The following is a 21,183-nucleotide window of genomic DNA, read 5'->3' on the forward strand; positions in this document are numbered from 1 at the left end:
TCAATATTAAAAGGAATGGAAACATATCTAGTGATCAAAGAGACCGTTGGATAGAAACTAATTATTTCAGGCAAAGCCATTTTCAGACTAGCCACAAATAATTTACTCAAGCAGTTCTCAAGATCAGATTTTTTCAAATGTTACAGTTCCTAATAAGCCATGGGTTACAGGAACTTCAGTCAGAGGGCATGGTGGGTAGAAGACATTTCTCCTGATGCTCAATTTCTGGGTGTCCGAGACAGCATTTACTCAAATGCTAGTGACGAATGTGCATTCCTTGGGAACATTTGGCCATAGTGTGGCCGAGTGCCTCCAAGCGTATTTGAATTGATGATCAGGAAGGAAAGTCCATGAAACACTGAAAGAGTAGGCTAGTTGGGCATATTGTTTATTCCTTTATTCCTTACCTCCAAGGTACCCTCTATGCTTACCCATCTGGTAAGTTTTGAAGTAAATCATTATGGAAACAGAGGTAATATTTATCAACATCTTGGGCCTGAGGACCCTAGGCACCCATAAAGACTCTGCCCCAAATTCCACCTCCGCTACTCTTCAGGATAACTTAATCATCTATGGCCACTGGCCTTATCCTCGGTTGGGAGTGAGGACAAAATTGCCCCTGTTGAGAACTGTTATGGAGACAGTGGTTTGGGGTACATGAATTAGGAATCAAGTTTGAAGGTTTATCACAACAGTCTGAAAAATTCTCATTCGTATCCCAGAACTTATGACTCTATTTCAAATGGCTTGCCAGACCCTGAGTTCTCACCTCTGTTCTCTATGGTTGGAGAAGAAATTCAGCCTCATCAGGAGAGCTTCTTTCCTGACTTGAGGATAGTCTGCTGATTCTAGACCCAGGTGTTTTTCTTCTGGATTTGGTGGCTGCCTGTGTCTCTATGTCTATCCATAAGAGATGGGCTTGTAGACATATCAAGTGGACACAGGCCTGAACCAGGGAAGCATCTGAGCCAGATAAGGTGATTTTTCATTTGGGTCACAGCTATTAGCAGACAGAGGAGAGGTTTTAAGGAATCCCTCTATGCCTGAGGACTTGGAGTATTCTGGCTAGGGAAGGGGAGGCAGATCGCTATTTGCCATAGGATTCATAATAACGTGGGTGATATTAAGACATCAAGTTCCAGGAAAGGAAAGGGCAAGTGAAGTAATGGAAAGTGTGTGAAGAGCCTGCTTTCTAGCCGACCAGTGTAGGAGCCACTCCTAGCCAGGTGTGGACAGTTGCCCTGAAATTGCACCCAGTTTGCAAGAACCAGGTGAAAGGTATAATAGAATCCCTGAGAGTAGGCCTAATAGACATTGCCCTCTGCTGGACAGATCAGGGGAAACAGAGCTGGACTCTCACTTCTGACGTCCCTAACTTTTTTTCTGTCCTAGGTATGGTTTTAGAACCAAAGAGCTCAGCATGCAGAGCAGAAGTGTGTTCATGAATGACCTGGAAGAAGGCCCTAATGTTTTCTGGGACAAAAGCAACCTGTCCATAGTTGTTGAGCTGCACTCCCCAGGCCAGCAAGCCTTATAGATTCTCAGCCTTGAGACCAAAGAAAGAGCCAGAGACAGTGACAGAGACATCAGTGGCTTATTGGATAGGGGACCTTACACATCCAAAGCTGAATGGCCCTAGAGCAATACTCCACCATGGATAGCAGATGGCAGGCAGGACATGGCAGCAATCTTGGAGAGTTGAGGGAGAATGAGGCTACCATTTATAGGGCGAACTCACATCAGGTTGGCTCATCAGTTACCAGGGAAACTAATGGCTGGAGCAGGGGCAGGCATGTGGGCAGTTACCAATTAAGCCATATAATTGAGAGGATTGGTTAGTTATGAGAGGGGAAGCAGGGTCTGGTGGAGCAGGGGATGTAGAGAGAGCAAGAGAACAGCCATCTTGCGGGGGGAGGAGGCTGACCATACACTTCACCTTGGCATATCCTGCACGGCCCTTATCATCTTTGTCCACCCTCTTCCACAGTATCCCGAGGGTCAGGTATAGTAGAGATGCACTGCAACCAAATAGCGCAAATGCAATACAGACAACAGCAGCTAAAGGGTTATCAAGAGTCCAACAGGTGGACAAACTGGAGTAGGTGCTTATCATGTCAATTTTGAATGGAGTTCCAGAGAAGGACGACAGTGGCATCTCTCGGTTGACCCAGCTATCAAACTCACTTCACAATGAGGCCACCATTGTTGCCCAGTCTGAGACTAGATTCCCATCACTCAGATTAGAGATGAAATTTAAGATGTTTAGCAGGCGTAATATACAGACGATCATGACCATGAAGCAAAATACAAGCATGAGCAGCATTCTGAGATCATACCACCCTGCCTATTGTTCAACCCTAGCCTGCAGTAGTACCATCCCGCCTGCCCACCCACAGCCTGTGCTGAATATTGGAGGAGCAGTATAACAACAGACCACTGGGTTAATATAATGGTGCCTTTCTCCAGTAGGGAACCTGGATTAATTACTTTAGTAGTCCTAGGTGGAGTGGGGTAGAAGACAGGTGAAATCTTTCAACTCCCTTTCTAGTCCTAATCCCCACGGGGGTGGCAAATCCATACCACTGAGGATTTATCTGCCAGTTCCAGGGCCATTTATAATAATATGTCCCCCTGGGGGTAGATGTGACAAGGGCAAAAGTGAGTTATTGTCCTGACCATTAGTTGGCACTTGTCCTTGGGTGGTCAACAGTTGAACTCAGATGGTGTTGACTAGTTGTCTCTGGGTTAACAGGGTGTAGGCCCTGGGCTGATTGCTCCTGGCATGTTCAGTTTGTAGGCTTGATTTGCTTCCTGGCCCACCCATTGAAAAAGTAGGCTTCCAGCCTCTGTTATTTCATTCATCCTTCAATTTGCCCGGCAGCACCAGGATTGTAGGGCAGGTGGAAATGTCAGGGAATGGCATTTTTATTGGCCCATTCCAAAACTTCCTGGCCAGTAAAGTGGGCTTTTTAGGGTTTCTTGATGACTCTGGTAGGCCTTTTATAATGCCGTCCACCTGCTGAAACACTTTGTAGATTACATACAGCTGTTGTTCTAGCACACACTATTGCTTGTTGCTCTGCCCCCTTCTGCAGATGGGACCCAAGGATACTCTTATTTTGCCATTGCCACAGGCCACAACCAAACCCTTTTGGGAAACTGGCCATGTCCAATCCATAAGCCTATCTCTGAGATAATATCCCTAACGTCTATGTCTCTAATTATTTAGGGGTGTTGGGTCAGGGGTATGCTTGTATTTTGTGGCTAATCTAGGTCCTTGCGTTTTTGTCTGGATTCACCAGCCATTCCCATGCCATCAGACAAACCACAAGCACCAGGCTGCTACTTTTAAGCTGGAAAGAGACTCTGTGGCTAACAATGTCAATATAATGGAAGAGAAAGACATCTCTCATGGTGGTCAGATGCCACAGGACCCCACATGGCAGTGGGCGACCACTTCAGGATTACCCCCCTAACTTTCCATACCTGTCCTTATTTCCTGACATCTCGGCACTCACAGGAGTTTCCTTGGCCTCTTGGCTGGCTTCTCAATTGTTGGGCTGCCCACCCACTGCAGGCCTGCAAGCCTTGTAGTTGCCCAACCTTGCGATGGAAGAAAGAGCCCAGACACACTGACAGAGCCATCAGTGGCTTATTGGACAGGGGATCTTACATGTCCAAAGCAGAAGGGTCCTAGAGCAACACCCCCACTGTGTATGGAAGGAGAGTCAGCAAACTTCATTGCTGGTGGGAGGAGGCTATCATTTATGGGGGAACTGACGTCAAGTTGGCTCACCAGTTACCAAGGAAACCAGCAGCTGGAGCAGGGGCAAGCATGTGGGTACTTACCAATTAAGATCTATAATTAAAAGGATTGGATAGTCACATGAGTGAAGTAGGGTCTGGCCGAGCCGGTGATGTACAGAGAGCAAGAGAACAGCCGTCTTGGATGACCTGACTATACCTATGTCCACTGAGCTGGGAGTTTCCACAGTAATGTGGGCAATCAGCTGGTAAAATACCAGAGGCTACAGCTTAGCTCTGACAAAGGTGCAGCTAATGAAATCCACCCGGGGTTTCTGATATTGCTGGGCTGCAGTGCAGCAGTGGTGACTAGCTCCCAAAGAAAGCGTGTAGTTATCCTGACCTCATCTTGGGAAGAGAGGGTGAGGGTGATCACAATGGCTTTCATGCAGTGATCCTCTGCATGAAAGCCATTGTGATCACCATTTAAAATCTGATTCTCAGAGTTCCCTGGTGGCCTTGCAGTTAAAGATTCAGCATTGTGACCACTGTGGCTCAGGTTCAATGCCTGGCCCAGGAAATTTCACAAGCTGTGGGTGCAGCCCAAAATATAAAATCAGATCAAATCTGATTCTTCTCACTTGTGTAACTGAGAAAAGCAAAGGTTTTCACTGGAACATGAGTGTCTGGGTTGGATCATAAGCAGACCTGGACCTTGGTGGAATGTGGAGTTAGATAAAGAAACTCCATATTCTTTGCTATAATTGGGTCTAAGGGCATTGTGAGGGATGAATTTGACACCCTAGGAGTTAGCAATTAACAGAAGTCAGCTTGCAGGAAGAAACAAAGTATAGGACTCCTTTAATAAGGATCATCCTAAATAAGAATTTTGTCTAGCCACCAGGATAAGACTTGACAATTAGGATTTGAGGGGAGAGGAGAACAAGGGTTCAGTTCAGCCTCCATGCTGACTTAGATCTCCGGGGGCACAAGAACATCCTAGAATAGAGGGGGCTGTGTTAGTGATGAAAGGGCTCAAACATTAGGGGCCCAGGTGCTCTGCTATGGGATCCTGCTTCAAAAAATTGCAACACGGGAAACAGAAGACCTTATCCTATCAACTGAGGAAAACTGGCCTTATAGATTCCACAGTATACAAGGTGATGGCATCAAAAGCTAGGAGCAAGGGGGTGCCCAAAGGAAAGGACTGGAGACATGCGGCTCCAAGGGGGTGCCCATAGGAAAGGACTGGAGACATGCGGCTACTGGTGTATAGACCTAGGCAAAGGGTGGATGGAAGAGATAAAGTCACAAGGATCTAAAAGCAAGCAGAGCTGACAGCCACAGCAGCAGGGTGGGGAAATGCCCTACAGTCACCAGAAGTTAGAGTTACACTGGGAATGGTTACAACAGTGTATCAGCAGCTCAGGGGTCCAAACTGGCCACTAGAGCAATGTAATGGGCAAACACAAGCTAAAGAGATGGAGAGACTTGGGCAAGGAAGGCCATCCCACAAAAGGCAAGTGGTGGGGGGCACTCTTACTTCCAGAGCAGAGAGCAAAAGAGTGACCTCTGCTAGGTGGCAGCTCCTCCAACCGCTGCCCCCACCCCAGGCTGCTACCTAGCACTTCCTCTACAAGGCTACTCCCACTCAGATATACCAAGGATCTCCCAGCTCTTTCCTAATATCTAGGCAGTAATGTTGAGGTGAAGGGGGAAGAGAAGTGGGCACAGTAGGTGCTGGCTCTTGGATTCTGCAGATGCAGGTTGCTTTTGCAATAGTTGTAGGTCAGTGTGCAACTGGCTGGTCTTCTCTGGACCTTGAATTCCTGGACATCTGTAGAATACAGACACTGTTGCTGCCACTTAACTCCAAGGGTTGCAATGAGATGCAGATGAGAGCATGGACTGAGGTGCTGCCACATTTACAGCTTATGTCTCAACTGCAGCTGGGTCCGAGCCCTGGCCTGGGAATTCCATATGCCACAGGGCAGCCACAGGGCGTGTAGTGTTATGAACATCAGTGGCAGGTGTCCAGAATGCAGGTGATCGAATGAGTCAACAAGGAAGAAAACTGCTCTATCTACTTCTTGAAGAGGGTTCTCAGGAAACTGGGGCTGGGAGGCCCAGGTTACAGGGCAGTCATAAATAGCCAGTGCCTGCCCAGAAAACTTTAGTTTGCCTGGAGATTCTGGAGCTCTAGAGGACGCAACTGTGAGTGTTTCTGGTCTTGCATCTCCTTTTGTTCTCCTGATGTCCAGTGAGTAGCTCCCTGCCTCTATGGGTGGCTTATCCTACCAGTGTTGAGGAAGACAGGGTCTGTGGAGCTGTTCTGGCCTAGGAGGGTGGGTGTTGGAGGTGGGGGGCACAGTGGGGTAATAAGGAGCACTCTTCTGCCCCACACTCTGCTCTCTTAACTCAGGGGGAGATTTGTTTCTTGGTCTGGGAGAGGGTAGGTGAATTGGGTATGATACCCAGCCAGACCTCAGATGCCATTGTTGGAAGCCCCCGTGGAAAATGCAATTCATCTTCCTCTTGGCTCCTCTCCATCCCTGATTTCTTCAGAGAGAGTAGTAGCCGAGAAACAGACCAGGTGTCCCTCTGTCAGTTCTAAGTCCATCCCGGTATCTAACGACCGTGAGGTATGGATAAACATTGCTTCCCTCAGCCTCAAATCTTTACTTAAAAAACTTTCTGGACTAGGTCACTGATTTTTCGACCAATTTTCAGAGGGGTCGTTGGTTTTTTCCCCAATAAAATCTTAACCTGAAAGTTTGGTATAAACAGAACATCATGTATATTGAAGGGGCTATGGATCTTCCCATTCTCTCTGTTGTCCCAGGTAAGATGCCTCATCTGAATCTTTGGTCTGAAAACCTGTAAGTTTTCTCTCTCCAAGGCCCTTCCTGCTACGGTGGGTGATGGTACGTTCCCTCCCATCTTGAGCCATTGGGCAGAATACCTTTTGCTTTTCGGGCCCCAGTGTTGAGGTCAGAGGTCAAATGTCCTGGTGCTGGCCTGGGTCTTTTGGTACCATGACTGAGCTTCTGCCACAAGTACAATGAGGCAACTGCAGCTGGCCTGAGAACCCACCTGGGTATTTGTAGAGACTCCCAGGATCCCTGAGGAAGTGGTGCATTCAAAAGTGAAGACAGGAGCTCCTGCTGTGGTATGGGATCAGCGGCATCTGGTGAGCACTGAGACCCAGGTTTGAGCCCCAGCCCAGCACCGTGTGTTAAGGATATGGTGCTGCCACATTTACAGCTTATGTCTCAACTGCAGCTGGGTCCGAGCCCTGGCCTGGGAATTCCATATGCCACAGGGCAGCCAAAAGAAGTGAAAGACAGAGTTCCCATTGTTTCTCCCCAGGTTAAGAACCTGACATAGTATCCATGAAGATGTGGGTTTGATCCCTGGCCTTACTCAGTGGATTAAGGATCCAGACTTGCAGCTTGATCTGGCGCTGCTGTGGTTGTGGTGCAGGCCTGCAGCTACAACTCCGATTCAACCCCTAGCCCAGGAACTTCCATATGCTGCAGGTGCCCCCCCACCAAAAAAAGAAATTAAATTTAAAAAGCCATAGAGGGGAGTTCCCGTCATGGCTTAGGGGTTAACGAATCCGACTAGGAACCATGAGGTTGCAAGTTCGACCCCTGGCCTTGCTCAGTGGGTTGAGGATTTGGTGTTGCTGTGAGCTGTGGTGTAGGTTGCAGACATGGCTCGGATCCCAAGTTGCTGTGGCTCTGGTGTAGGCCGGCGGCTACAGCTCTGATTAGACCCCTAGCCTGGGAACCTCCATGTGCCATGGGAGCGGCCCTAGAAAAAGGCAAAAAAGACCAAAAAAAAAAAAAACAAAAAACAAAAAAACCGATAGAGGCTAGTGCACAATAGGGCTCATCCACAGCAATGAATTGGCAGTTCAGGGAAGGAGCACTTCTCTGGCTAAGAAGCCCCTCCCCTCCCACCACTTCAGCCAGCCTGGTGACTCTCCTCCCCTTGGCAGGTCCCTCGCGGGCTTTGTTACCAGCTTCCAACTCCTATGAGCCTTTTCTGCTCATAACTTTACTGTTTCTCTCCAAGAGAGGAAGGAAGCTCCGTAGTGGGAGTGACCCCTGTCCTGAACACCCCCCTAATCTCACTTCGTTCCTAAGTTCCTTTCAGATGGTAACCAGATACCCTGTGGGACATCTGCTCTTTTTTGCCCTTCAGAATTAGCCTTCCTCTGACTGGGCCCATATCTTGTGTCCCCTTCCTCCACAAGGGGCCCCTGTTCCAAGTTCTCTCAGGAGGTCTGAGCAGGGCTCTAGGTGTCCCACAGTCTCTCCAGCCACTAATTTAGTGTCTCTGAGAACTTTCGCCTGGGTTCTCTCTGGGACTTTCCTCATGGAGAGTGTCTAGCCCAGAAATGGCAAGTCTCCTGACAAACATGAAGCCATACACCCATCTGGTGCCCAGGACATATTTCACCAAGCATGCAGGTCTCTGGCTGCTTTTCAGACAGCAGCGCAGACGACCACGACTAGTCCATCCAAGGCAGCAAGAGAGAGGAAATGATTCTGCCTTGTTGGAGCTGAGCCAATCACCTTAATGGATCAGAAAGGGAGAGGAAGTCTGGAGAGGGGAAAGGTGCTGCCTAAGGGCCCTTGGTGAGTCCTTCCTGAGGTGACAAATGGCCTCAGTGAGGAATTCTACTTTCTAGCCACGGTGCCCTTGGCAGTGCCCAAGGGGAGTCACAAAAAGGGGTGATACAGAGTATTTGAGAATAGGTGGCTGCTGTTGGCAGCCCATGTCAGAGATCCAGCTGGTTAACTCATGCCTTCCCGGGCCAGAACTTATTGCCACCTTGTCCCTAAACTGCCTCCAGAGCGCTGCTGCTCTTGGTCCCAGAGATGGGGAGAAGAGCTGAGGGAGGGGCTTCTCCTGACCTCCAGGAGCTGGACCACACCCTCATCCGTGTGCTAGGACCAAGAGCACCTCCTCTTTCTTTCTGTTCACCTGCCTAGGACATGCTTCTCCTCCCTCTCTCCGTGCTGATCCTGCTCACACAGCCCCCGAGGTCACTGGGAGCAGAAATGAAGACCTATTCCCAGAGAGCAGTGGCCAACGCCTGCGCCCTGGTCATGTGTAGCCCCATGGAGAATGGCCTGCCTGGTCGTGATGGTCGGGATGGGAGAGAGGGCCCTCGGGGCGAGAAGGGGGATCCAGGTACAGCTGGGCCCACGGGCTTGTCTTGGTGGAGAGGGGTGGGCGCTGGAATTGTAACCAACCCAGAAACTGAGAATTCTGCTGTGGAAACTTTGGCGATGGTCTTCTTCCCAAGGAGGTGGGTTTCTCCCAGATATTCAGCCCACCCAAAACATGGCTTGGCTGGTTGGCTTGGCAAAGACAGGCTGCCCCGAGCCCCCAAGTGCCTCCCTCCATCACCACCTGCCCTGATTCCTCCTCTAGGGTCTTCTGACTCTACCCACTCCAAGAATGAGCAAACAGTAAGTAAATGACTGGTATTTGGGCACCTCTAGAACCTGCTCCAGCACTTAACCATTGTTCATTCTGAGTAAATGGTGCCTCTGCAGAGTGTTAAATATTTTAAATATTTAGTTAAATCTATTCCATGAAGGGTGGGAAGGGATGAGGGTCTGTGGTCCCATATTCAGGCCTGATCAAAAGGATTTTCCCTAAATACATTAAGGAGAGAAGGAAGAGGAGCTCACATGCCTTTGTCCAGCCCTGTGCTTGGATGTTCACTTGAGTAGTTACCAAAAGTCTACAAGGGATGTATTAACCTTGTCTGATAGCTAAGAAAATTATGACAGAGAGATGCGAAATGACACCCAGTCTGGGGAATTTCCATTGTGGCTCAGCGGTAACAAACCTATTATCCATGAGGACAAGGGTTCCATCCCTGGTTTCGCTCAGTGGGTTGGGGAATCCAGCATTGTCAGGAGATGTGGTGTAAGTCACAGACGTGCCTTGGATCTGGTGTTGCTGTAGCTCTGATTCAACCCCTAGCCTGGGAAATTCCATATGCCGCAGGTGTGTCCCTAAAAAGAAAAAAAAAAAAGACACCCAATCTGGAAGGTGAAATGGACTTGGGCTTCTGCATCAGATGCATCTGTGCTTGACTGCTAGCTCCATCTCCACAGTAGGGACCTCCCCCTCCCCACACACCCCACCCCGGGACAAGCCCCTCAGTACCTTTGAGTCTCAGTCTGCTCATTTGTAGATGGGTATAATATCACCACACAGTAACAAGTAATTGAGCCAAGGCTTCATTTTTTGTTGAGTCTTCAGAATAAAGTTGCATCTCCTTGCTGTATCAATTAGGTGAATTCTCCTGAGGTTTCCAAAGGCACTGATTATTAAGGGAATCATTAGAGAAATACTGCACCACAGGGGAGGATCTGGGTCTTATATTGTTAAGAAGTAATAATTCAGTGAACCACCCAAAAGGACGAAGGGACCATGATGGCACTGGGCTAGGGCTATGGAGGGATCAGTTGTGGTCTTCATATTCTGGAGTTTGCATTTTGGTTGAGAAGGAAGGAAACAACATTTACGTGGGAAAGAATAGGTAGCATTCCCCAGGCTTTGAAGGGTAAGGGACAAACAAGTATCTGTCTGTCCTTTATAGACAGAAAGTCGTTCCCAAAGTGAAGGGACTGGGGTTAGGGGAAGGCTGCCTGGAAGTGAACTCAGGAGAGGGGTGGTATTCAAGGTACCAGCTCTCTTAGAGAATCCCAGCTTTCTCTAGCTTCCATCAGAGGGGCCCTGGGTTGAAGCCTTTCCTACAGTAGCCCTCTGAGCAGCATGATGTGTGGCTGAGAGCCCCCTTTCTAGTGCATTCCAAGCTTGGCCTCAGGTTGGTGCTTGGAGAGCAAACACTGCAATGCTTTGCTCCACTCTGGCTCCTCAATTCCAGGCACTTTAGTCACTCAACCATTCTGGGGCTGAGAATTTCCTGGAGACCTTGGAGCATCCTCAGAATCCTGAACCAAGTAGGTCTGGGTGGGGCCAAAGTCTGCACTTGGGACAACCTCCCCGGCAGATTCTGATGCACATGGTCCCAAGAACTTGCTGTAAAGGACAAGGTGGGGGTGAGAGGAGAGACTCTCGAGCAGAGGTGGAGGGTGGAGCTGGGCCACAGTGGCATATCATGCTAGGCCGATAAGACCCTACCCCTGCTGGGGAGGCTATATTTCAGGGAGGGGGGGGTCCCTCCAGGGGCATGCATCTCCTTTAGAATAAAACCTCACCCCTGGGCAGTCCCCTAGGTCACTCTCCACCCTGCTGACCTCTGTGGCCTCACTTTCTTCTCCACCTCCCAGGCTCCCTGGGCTCTGACCTCACTGGCTCCTAGCTGGTCTCTAAGCACCCTCAGCCCCCTGCCTCCCAGGACCCTGTCCTTGCTCTTTCCACACACATCCCCCTGGTTCACTCTTCTTTCCTTCATGGCTTTACTCACAGAGCCCTTCTCTGGTGTTTTTTTGTTTGTTTTGCTTTCTAGGGCCGAACCCACAGCATATGGAAGTTTCCAGGCTAGGGGTCAAATTGGAGCTATAGCTGCTGGCCACACACAGCCATAGCAACTCAGAATCCAAGCCGCATCTGTGACCCACACCACAGCTCAAGGCAACGCCAGATCCTTAACCCACTGAGCAAGGTCAGGGATTGAACCCTCGTCCTCATGGATGCTAGTTGGGTTTGTAACCCACTGAGCCACAACCAGAACTCCCACAGAGTCCTTCTCTGACCATCCTTAGAAGACATCCCTGCCAGTACTCTCGATGCTTTGTTTTTCCTCTGTGGCACTTATTCTGATCTAAAAAACCACCATATATTGTACATTTTGATTTTGATTATCTATTTCTATACAGTTGAGGTTAAGCTCCCTGAGGAAGGGATTTGATTTTTTTGGTCTGTTTCTTTCAATACTACATACCAGCATTTAGTACAGGGCCTTGTACCTAGTAGCAGCTCAGTGAATACCTGTGGGATGAATGAACGCCAGGAGAGGAGGAATTGTAGGGTGCTTAAGCCTGGCCAAATTGCTGGTCCATAAGGCTTCACTTTGGGTAGCAGGAAGACATGGGCTGAGGCATTTGGGGGATGCTGGGATGCAAAATGAGTGCTTTGGGGGCATGGTGTTTGCTGCTGAAAAGGTTGGCCCCTCCTCCACCTCAGTGTTCTCATGGCTTCCATGGTTTGTGCACCAAGGATGGGCACCCTCTCAGGCTCTCTCTCTCTCTCTCTTTTTTTTTTTTTTTGGTCTTTTTGCCTTTTCTAGGGCCGCACCCATGGAATATGGAGATTGCCAGGCTAGGGGTCTAAGCAGAGCTGTAGCCTCCAGCCTATACCAGAGCCACAGCAACATAGGATCCGAGCCTTGTCTGCGACCTACACCACAGCTCATGGCAACGCCGGATACTTAACCTACTGAGCGAGACCAGGGATCGAACCTGCAACCTCACGGTTCCCAGTTGGATTTGTTAACCACTGAGCCACAACAGGAACTCCTAAGGCTCTCTTCTAAGGAATGTTTTTTTCCCTTGGCCCATCTCCCTGTTATCATTCCAGATGGGGGACACTCAAGAGATGCTCAACCTGGGGCCAGAGCGTCCCTAGCTGAGCATGGTGCACTCTAGGATCTGGGATGTGGGGCCCATCCTCCATGCTTCCTTTTCATCCCTAGTGAGGATTGTAAGTAAAAGCAGGACCCAATGTCCTGCATAGAGCCTCGCAGCCACCCATCAAATGTACCCAGCCCCCACCCCCAGCATATTCTTGCTCCAGGCAGGCCTGGCTCCTCCTGCCCTGAGGGAGCAGTTTCCAAATCTGAAACATCACCTTCTCTCCAAGGCTCTCTCAATCCTCTTCACCCTTGAAGAACCCTTTCCTCCAGGTACGTGTGTGCTGGGGTGGGTGGTGCTATGATGGGCGAGGATTATCTTCCTTCCTGTTACCCATGCCTCACAGTTTCAGCTTTGATTACAAATCCCCTGCAGACCAGGGTCTGGTGCTAACATTTACATCTTCCCCCGGGCTAAGTATGTTCCACACAGAGTTTCTTTGTGAACAAATACAGGAAATAATGAGGAAAGAAACAAAGAAGTAAATGAACCAGTTAGCAGGACCTGACAGATGTCATTTCTTTTCTTGTCTTTTGGCACATGAATGCTTTATTCACAACAGCCAAAAGATAGAAACAACCCAAATGTCCATCAGCTGGTGGCTGGATAAACAAAATGGGTTGGAGCCACACAATAGACCATTGCTCAGCCACACAAAGGAGTGAAATACTGAGATGTGCTACAAATTGGACGAGTCTCAAGAACGTCATTCTGAGTTGAAAAACCAGATACGAAAGGTCATATATTATATGAATTTATATAAAATATCTAGAATAGGGGGAGGAGAGAAAAATTAGGAGTTTGGGGTTAATATATACACATCGCTATATATAAAATAGGTTAACAATAAGGACCTACTATATAGCACAGGGAAGTTTTTGTTTGTTTGTTTGTTTGTTTTTGCTTTTTAGGGCCACACTTGTGGCATATGGAAGTTGCCAGGACAGGGGTGGAATCTGAGCTGCAGCCACTGGCACATCTACAACCACAGCAACTCAGGATCTGAGCCACGTCTGCGACCTACACACAGCTCAGGGCAACACCGGATCCTTAATCCACTGAGTGAGGCCAGGGATTGAACCCACATCCTCATAGACACTAGTCGAGTTTGTAACCCACTGAGGCACAACTCCTATACTCAATATCTTGTAATAACCTATAATGGAAAAGAATCTGATAAAGAATACATATATAGGAATATATGTGTAACTGAATCACTTTGCTATACACTTGCAACCAACACGACATTGTAAATTCACTGTACTTGAATAAAAAATACATCCAGGAGTTCCCATTGTGACGTAGCAGAACCGACTAGTAACCATGAAGGTGTGGGTTCCACCCCGGGCCTCACTCACTGGGTTAAGGATCCAGCATTGCCATGAGCTGTGGTGTAAGTTGCAGATGCAGCTCAGATCCTGCATTGCTATGGCTGTGGTGTAGGCTGGCAGGTGCAGCTCCAATTTGACCACTAGCCTGGAAACTTCCATACACTGTGGGTGCAGCCCTAAAAAGACAAAAGACCAAAAAATAAAAGAAAATAAAAAATACATCCAGAATAGGTTAGAGACAGAAAGCCAGGCCTAGGACGTGGCAGGGAGGAAGTGATGAATGGGTATGCGGTTTTCTTTTGAGTTGATGAGATATTTTTGAAATAAATAGAGGTGGTAGTTGCACAATGTCATGAATGTGCTAATGCCACCTAATTGCCTACTTTAAAAGATTAATTTTTTTGAATTTCAGCTCAATAAAAGAAAGAATAACCAATCACAGAACTGCGTGTAAAATTCTTAAAACTGAGGAGTTTCTGCTGTGGTCCAGTGGGTTAATGATCCATTTGGCTTGTCTCCATGGAGATCCCAGCCCTAAGCCATGGTTAAGTATCCTGCGTTACCACAGTTGTGGTGTAGGTTGCAGCTGAGTCTAGGATTCGATCCTGGGCCTAGGAACTTCCATATGCTGCAAGTGTGGCCAAAAAAAAAAAAGAAAGAAGAAGAAAATAAAAATTACCATAACTGTGCCACTTAGAAAAGCAACTGTTAACACTTTTGCATACACTGTTTTTGTGACTTTTCTGACGTGTATTACATGTGCACACCCTACACATGAATGCACATATCTATGAAACAGAATCATATTGAATGTCATATTTATGACATGCTTTTATCACTTGATGTATTAGATAATAATTTGGTCTATTTTCTTAGCTTTAAGAGCATAGTATATAGCTTTTTCTTTTCTTCTTATTAAAATATAATTGATATATATTAGTTTCAAGTCTACACCGTAATGATTTTATATTTTTATATATTGTGAAATGATCATCACAATAAGTCTTGTCAACCTCCATCAACACCCAGTTACAATCTGTGTGTGTCTGATGAGAAATTTTAAGATCTACTCACTGAGTAACTTTCAAGCATGTAACAGCATTTATAGTAACCTTTCTATAGATTATATTCCCAGGACTTATTTATTTTATAAGTGGAAGTCTGTACTTTTTTTACCACCTTTACCCATTCTGCCCACTCCCCAACTCTACCTCTAGCAACCACCAATCTGTTCTCTATATCTATGAGTACATTGGTTTTGTTTTCTTAGTTTCCACATACAAGTGAGCTCATATGCTGTCTTTTTCTGACTTATTTTACTTGGCATGAGACCCTCAAAGTCCACCTATGCTGTTGCAAATGGCAAGATTTCATTTTTTCTTATGGCTGGATAATATCCCATTGCATATACACCCTGCATTTTCTCCATCCATTCATCCATCAACAGATACGTAGGCTCTTAGCTGCCTCCATGTCTTGGCTACCATAAACAATGCTGCAATGAACATGGGGGTGCATATATCTTTTCGAGTTAATGTTTTCATTTTCTTCAATGAAATGCCCAGAATTGAAACTGCTGGATCATAGGGTAGTTCCATTTAAAATTTTTTTTTGAGGGACCTCCATACTGTTTTCCTAGTGGCTGTACCAATTTACGTTCCCACTAACAATGCATGAGGGTTCCCTTTTCTCTACAACCTTACCAACACTTATTTGTTGTCTTGTTTTTAAAGCCATTCTGACTGGTATGAGGTGGTATCTCATTGTGGTTTTGATTTGCATATTCCTGATGATTAGTATCAAGTGTCATTTCTGATATAAACTTTGGTTCTGGGAAGGGGAGGGCAAGGAGTCCATGATCAAAGGTAAATGCCAACAGACTGCTTGCCCTGCACACTGTAGCCATGGGGCAGGGGAAGGTGCATTGCATGGAAAGTCAGACGGGTCTTGCTTTGAATCTGCCTTCAACCCTGGCAAGTCTCTTTCTTCACCTGTAAAGTGAGGATGAGGCCCTTCATTCTTAGGTCACCACTGGACTAAGTGTAAAGAAGGAATGTTTATACCCTGTAAAACCCTGAAGGAATACCAGAGGCCTGACCCTGCAGGCAGCTGGCTCTTTTGGGCTCGGGGCCAGTTTTTTGCCCATTTCTTCTGCTGCTACAGGTTTGCCAGGAGCTGTAGGGCGAGCGGGGATGCCTGGACTGGCTGGCCCAGTTGGGCCCAAAGGGGACAGTGGCTCTACTGGAGAACCCGGAGCAAAGGGAGACATTGGACCATGCGGTGAGCAGCTGGGCTTGGAATGCAGATGTCTGCAAGTGGTGTGCTGCCACTAGGACATGCCAGTAGACTTCATCCCAGGAAGAAGGAAGGTCATTCTCAAGGTGGCACTGGGTTATTTCAGGGAAGACTAGAACAACTGTTGGCCATCATCTTTAGAAGCTGCCTCTCTGATTTCTGGTATTGCCCTCATCGTTCATGTGCTCCCACTTCCAAGGAAGTTTAGTGTCACTGAGGGGGCTGGTCCTCTTCCCCAGGGCCTCCAGGACCTCCAGGTATACCTGGTCCAGCCGGAAAAGAGGGTCCCCCAGGGCAGCAGGGGAACATAGGACCTCCAGGCACACCAGGCCCCAAAGGAGAGACTGGGCCCAAAGGTAGGTGGTTGGTATGTGGTGGGTCTGGGAGGGAGGAAGGGGGGATGACAGTGGCAGTGAGTGATGGGACCTAAAGTATACACAAAGTGCCTGGAAAAGCCCAGACCATCCGTATCAGGCAGGCCTGGCCGGGGCCCCTCCCCCCACACTTCCCCTCCCCCTCCCCAGAGGAGGCCGGGCAGTAAGGAGCACAGTCTCCCAGTTTGCCCTCTCACCTCGGAGCTGTGGGCGAAAAGTCTGGTAATGGTGTGTGATGAAGGCACTCTTAGCCGTGGTCATCTCAATTTGTTCCTTCCTCAGGAGAAGTGGGTGCCCTGGGCATGCAGGGCTCTACAGGGGCAAGAGGCCCTGCAGGTCTTAAAGGAGAGAGAGGTGCCCCCGGTGAGCGTGGAGCCCCCGGAAGTGCTGGGGCAGCAGGTGAGCAATGGAAGTTGGGGCTGGACTCCTGTTCTCCTATGCCCACCATGGCCATCCATCTGGTCAGGATTAGCTTTCCTGGGGGGGCAGCAGGTGTGGGGCACTGGGAACTGTCTGTCTCTAGGGAGGGCAGCGTGGGCAGCAGGGACGGTCTACACTCCAGGGAAGGTTGGTTGTTGGGTGACAGGGACAGTTGGTGTCCAGGATGAAAGGCTGAGCTCTGGGAACAGAGGGACCTATGTCTATGGGGAGGGTGTACTGCTGCACAGTAAGACAGTCCAGATACTGGGAAGGTGAAAATGCTGGAAAGTGTGTACAGAACTCACCCAACTCTTCTTCTTTGATCCCAGGGCCTGCTGGAGCCACGGGCCCTCAGGGCCCTTCAGGTGCCAGGGGTCCCCCAGGACTGAAAGGGGACAGAGGTCCTCCTGGAGAAAGAGGAGCAAAGGGAGAGAGTGGACTCCCAGGTAAGGCAGTGTCCCCTAGCTCTGGGAGCCCCCACTAGGGCACAGGCGGGGAGGGAAGGCTGGGGGAGGCCCTTTTCCACTCAGCCCCTCTTCTCAGATGTTCCCACTAGTTACAGGAAGTGTGTGAGAAGCAGGAAAGGCTGACCAACTGGAAGGTAACGTGGGCCCTGGTCCTAGCCTCTGCTACTCGCTGGAGGGCAACCTGAGCAGGTTTTCCATCTAATTTTTGGGAAAAACACACCTCCCTTCCCAATGCATCAGATCGCTTTGAACTTCAAATAACCCAGTGGATGGGAAGGACTTGAGCTACATGTACTCCTCTCCTCACAAAAAGGAAGTGCTCTCAGATGGTTAGAATTTGAAATTAAAATGTCATGTGGTTCAGGGTCAGTGAGGTGCAGGGACCTACTCAGGAGACCTTTTGTTCACAGGAGAACCACAGAAAATCCCCTGGGCAGAAGGAGCCAGCTGTATCAGCAGATGCAGGCTTCCTGGGGTCCATCCCAGTCCTTTTCCCCCACCCCCAATATGTGCTTGCAACTGGGCACCCTTCCCTTGAGGCCAGGCTCTGAGCAGATCCCAGGCTGTGTTGGACTAGTCTTCACTTGCCTCTTTCACCTGCAGGCATCACTGCTCTGAGGCAACAGGTGGAGACCTTACAGGGGCAGGTACAACGCCTCCAGAAGGCCTTCTCTCAGTATAAGAAAGGTGAGTTCCTGGACCTGAACCTGGGCCAGGCACCAAGGGTAGGCCTCAGACTGGGTGAGGTCTTGATTTGGAGTTGGCTGGGCTTGGGTCTAAAATTGGACTTAGCTGGGACCATTGGACTGAAACTGGGGCAGGGAGCGGGGTGAGGATAGAGCTGGGACGGAGCAGTGCAGCCATGTACTGCAGGAGCTGCAAATAGATGCAAGGGACAGGAGGAGGATATAGTCCTTATCACCAGTTTGGCAGACTTTTGCCCCTTCCTACCCTGGCAGGTCCCAATGATAGACAAGGGATACCCAGCCCAGGATGCATTCCTTCCCACTGTGGGGCCAGGTGTGCAAGTGCCCAGAGATGCAGCTGCACCCCCAAGGCAGCAGAGAACCCAGGCGCTATCCAGAGAGCAGGGGCTGGGATGCTGCCTGTGGGGTTCAAGGCTGGTGGGGGTCTGACCTTGGTGTATGGCTACTGAGTATCTTACTCTAAAGATGCTCCTGGGTCTGGCAGGGCCAGTGCTGGACCCTCCCTGCACATCCCTAAGTGCTCAAAGCAGAGATTCTTCCCTAATATGGGAATCCTAAGGAAGCAGAGGCCTCTAAGAGCACACACCTGAGTGCCCTGTGCCTCTGGGACTCTCCATCTCAGTCCCCAACTGCCCCTCCTACCTCTCTGCTCTCACCAACATCAGTTGAGTCCATGTCATTCATCAAAACTCATTGATCCAAAAGAAGAGTTTTCTGAAGGAATAAGCATAAAGGGGCCTGATGGGTGAGTCCTAAGGACGCAAGCCAACTAAATACCTCGGTAGTAAGGATGAGCTTCCAGCCTTTGGCATGTCTTCCTTCATCCTCAGACATATCTGCATATGTCTTCACTCACTCATATGCACACTAATGAAAACAAAAGAGAACATGGGAAAAATACCTGCCACAGGTGTGTGTAAACACCAACCCTCACTCCACATCATCCACATGCATGAGCACACACACACATATGTGACACAAATATTCACACTCATGCACCTTCAGATGGATGTATGGATATGTCAAAGCATACACATGTGTGCCTAGCCAGACATGTCCCAATCATGGCATATGAACTTGCACTGACCTGGTCCAGAGCTGCTCTGGGTGCCATCCTGACTCCATGGAGATTCTGGCCCCTGAGTCCTTGTTGAAGCTACTCAGAGGAGAGGGGCAGTGGGTCAGGGTGCAGCCTGGACTCCTAACCAGTCCATGAGACCTCTTGGGGCCATGATGATTTCCATGCATGGGCCTAGAAGTCAAAGGGATGGGGATGGGATGGAATAAAAAGAGATAATTGACACGTCGCACAGGCGTGTGTAGCATACCCCTGCTTTAGAAATAGGGACTGGGAAACCCTGAAAAGGGAAGTGGCTTTCCCTTGCCCACCTGGACCCTCATTGCCAAAGGGGAGCTGAACACATGGCCTTCTGACTCACAAACAGGGCTCTCTCCAGTGCTGATCCCACCCCTGCGCCTACTCACAAACATACCTCTCAGATGACTTCATCCCTTGCCCAGCATCCAGGGAGGCTGACTGGCTGGGGCATCACCCACGTCAAGAGGCCAGCACTGGGCTGCATGCAATGTAGGGATGAGTACGCCGCTGTCCTCAGATGTTCCACCCTCTCCTCTTCCTTCATCCCTTCAAGCAGCAGAGACACCCCTCTCCCCCGCCTCTGACAACCCTATGACCCCAGCCAGGCTTGGAGGTGGGGGGCCCTGCAGGCTTTTTTCTTCACTCTCAAGAATTGCCCCAGGCTGCATGGTGTCATTTCTCTGGCCAAAGTCATTCCAATCCTACGTAATGATTGAAAAAGCACTTCTGGCCCATGTATGATATGGGATGAAATGGAAAGTGCACATCTCCGCTTAGATGTCACAACAAACAAGGTTTGATCCTAACTCTATATTTGACAGCTGTGTGACTTTGGGCCTCTTATATAACTTCCCTCAGTTCCAGGGAACTGTAACTGGAGACCGGGGCACCCCTCGCAGGGCACACCACGGATCCAGGGCTGCTCTGGAACCTGCTGATACCCTGGGTGGGAGGCTGGGGGCTCCGGTTGGGGCACAAAGTTCTAGGTCCTGCCACAACCCCAACCTGACTCTCCCTCTCTCCTAGTGGAGCTCTTCCCCAATGGCCGAGGTGTCGGGGAGAAGATCTTCAAGACGGGAGGCTTTGAAAAGACTTTTCAGGATGCGCAGCAGGTATGCACACAGGCCGGGGGACAGATGGCCTCCCCACGCTCTGAGACTGAGAACGAGGCCTTGAGCCAGCTGGTCACAGCTCAGAACAAGGCTGCTTTCCTGAGCATGACTGACATCGAGACGGAGGGCAATTTCACCTACCCCACGGGGGAGCCCCTGGTCTATGCCAACTGGGCCCCTGGGGAGCCCAACAACAATGGCGGCAGCAGCGGAGCAGAGAACTGTGTGGAGATCTTTCCCAATGGCAAATGGAATGACAAGGCCTGCGGAGAACTGCGCCTCGTGATCTGCGAGTTCTGAGCCCCTGGGGAGGGAGGGGCGGTGTCCAGAGCTGTGTGCTACCAACGTCCCAATAAATAGGTGACCTTCTGCTGGCCAGGGCTTCTCCACAGAGCCGTGGGACGAGGCCAGAAGGTAGGGAGCCTATGGAACGCCTCCCTCAGAATAAAGTACGAAACTAGCCTCACACTGGGAAGACCTGTCAGAGGAAGGAGGGGCCAGCCCGCTTTCCTAAGTGCGAGGGATAAAATGAGACCTCCCTGTTGTAAAATCCAGGGTCTCCGCCTCAGCCCTCCGTTGCCTCCAGCTATCGGCCACAGTCAACCCAGGGGATCATGCCCTCCTCCTTCCCTTTTCCTCTTTGTGGTTTCTAGGACGACCACTCTCACTTGCTATCTTTTATCCTCCTGGCTGCTCCGCATCAGTTGCCTTTGCAGGCCTCTTCTCCTCTTCTGGACCACACCATGGAGGACCGCTGGAACTTCAACTCTGGTTCCCTTCTCTCCTTATACTCACTCCATGCTTGAACTCATTCTGTACGATGACTTTACTTTTTTTAATTTTTTTTTGTCTTTTTGTCTTTTTTAGGGCTGCACCCAAGGCATATAGAGGTTCCCAGGCCAGGAGTCTAATCGGAGCTATAGCTGCTGGCCTAAGCCACAGCCACAGCAACACCAGGTTCAAGCCGCATCTGTGACCTACACCACAGCTCACAGCAACGCTTGATC

At 49.4% G+C, this 21,183-nt stretch overlaps 1 protein-coding gene across 1 annotated transcript; it reads left to right on the forward strand.

Annotated features, from left to right (window-relative positions):
- The first annotated feature begins 5,911 nt into the window (after nt 1–5,911).
- On the forward strand, nt 5,912–20,644 carry SFTPD (surfactant protein D). The gene is made up of 8 exons (XM_047762267.1): nt 5,912–5,958; nt 8,748–8,949; nt 15,866–15,982; nt 16,237–16,353; nt 16,654–16,770; nt 17,121–17,237; nt 17,862–17,945; nt 20,091–20,644. Exons 2-8 carry the CDS (start codon nt 8,751–8,753, stop codon nt 20,474–20,476), a joined length of 1,137 nt encoding a protein of 378 aa, XP_047618223.1. The 5' UTR covers nt 5,912–5,958; nt 8,748–8,750; the 3' UTR covers nt 20,477–20,644.
- Nucleotides 20,645–21,183: the final 539 nt, after the last annotated feature.

Source organism: Phacochoerus africanus, chromosome 15, assembly GCF_016906955.1.
Source record: "Phacochoerus africanus isolate WHEZ1 chromosome 15, ROS_Pafr_v1, whole genome shotgun sequence".
Lineage (NCBI taxonomy): Eukaryota > Metazoa > Chordata > Mammalia > Artiodactyla > Suidae > Phacochoerus > Phacochoerus africanus.

Excerpts from the sequence above, each read along its gene's own strand:
- SFTPD (XM_047762267.1), top strand. The coding sequence starts at position 8,751 with ATGCTTCTCCTCCCTCTCTCCGTGCTGATCCTGCTCACACAGCCCCCG. Across the intron at positions 15,983-16,236 it reads GGGAGACATTGGACCATGCG|GGCCTCCAGGACCTCCAGGT; the intron begins GTGAGCAGCTGG and ends CCTCTTCCCCAG. Across the intron at positions 17,946-20,090 it reads CTTCTCTCAGTATAAGAAAG|TGGAGCTCTTCCCCAATGGC; the intron begins GTGAGTTCCTGG and ends CCTCTCTCCTAG.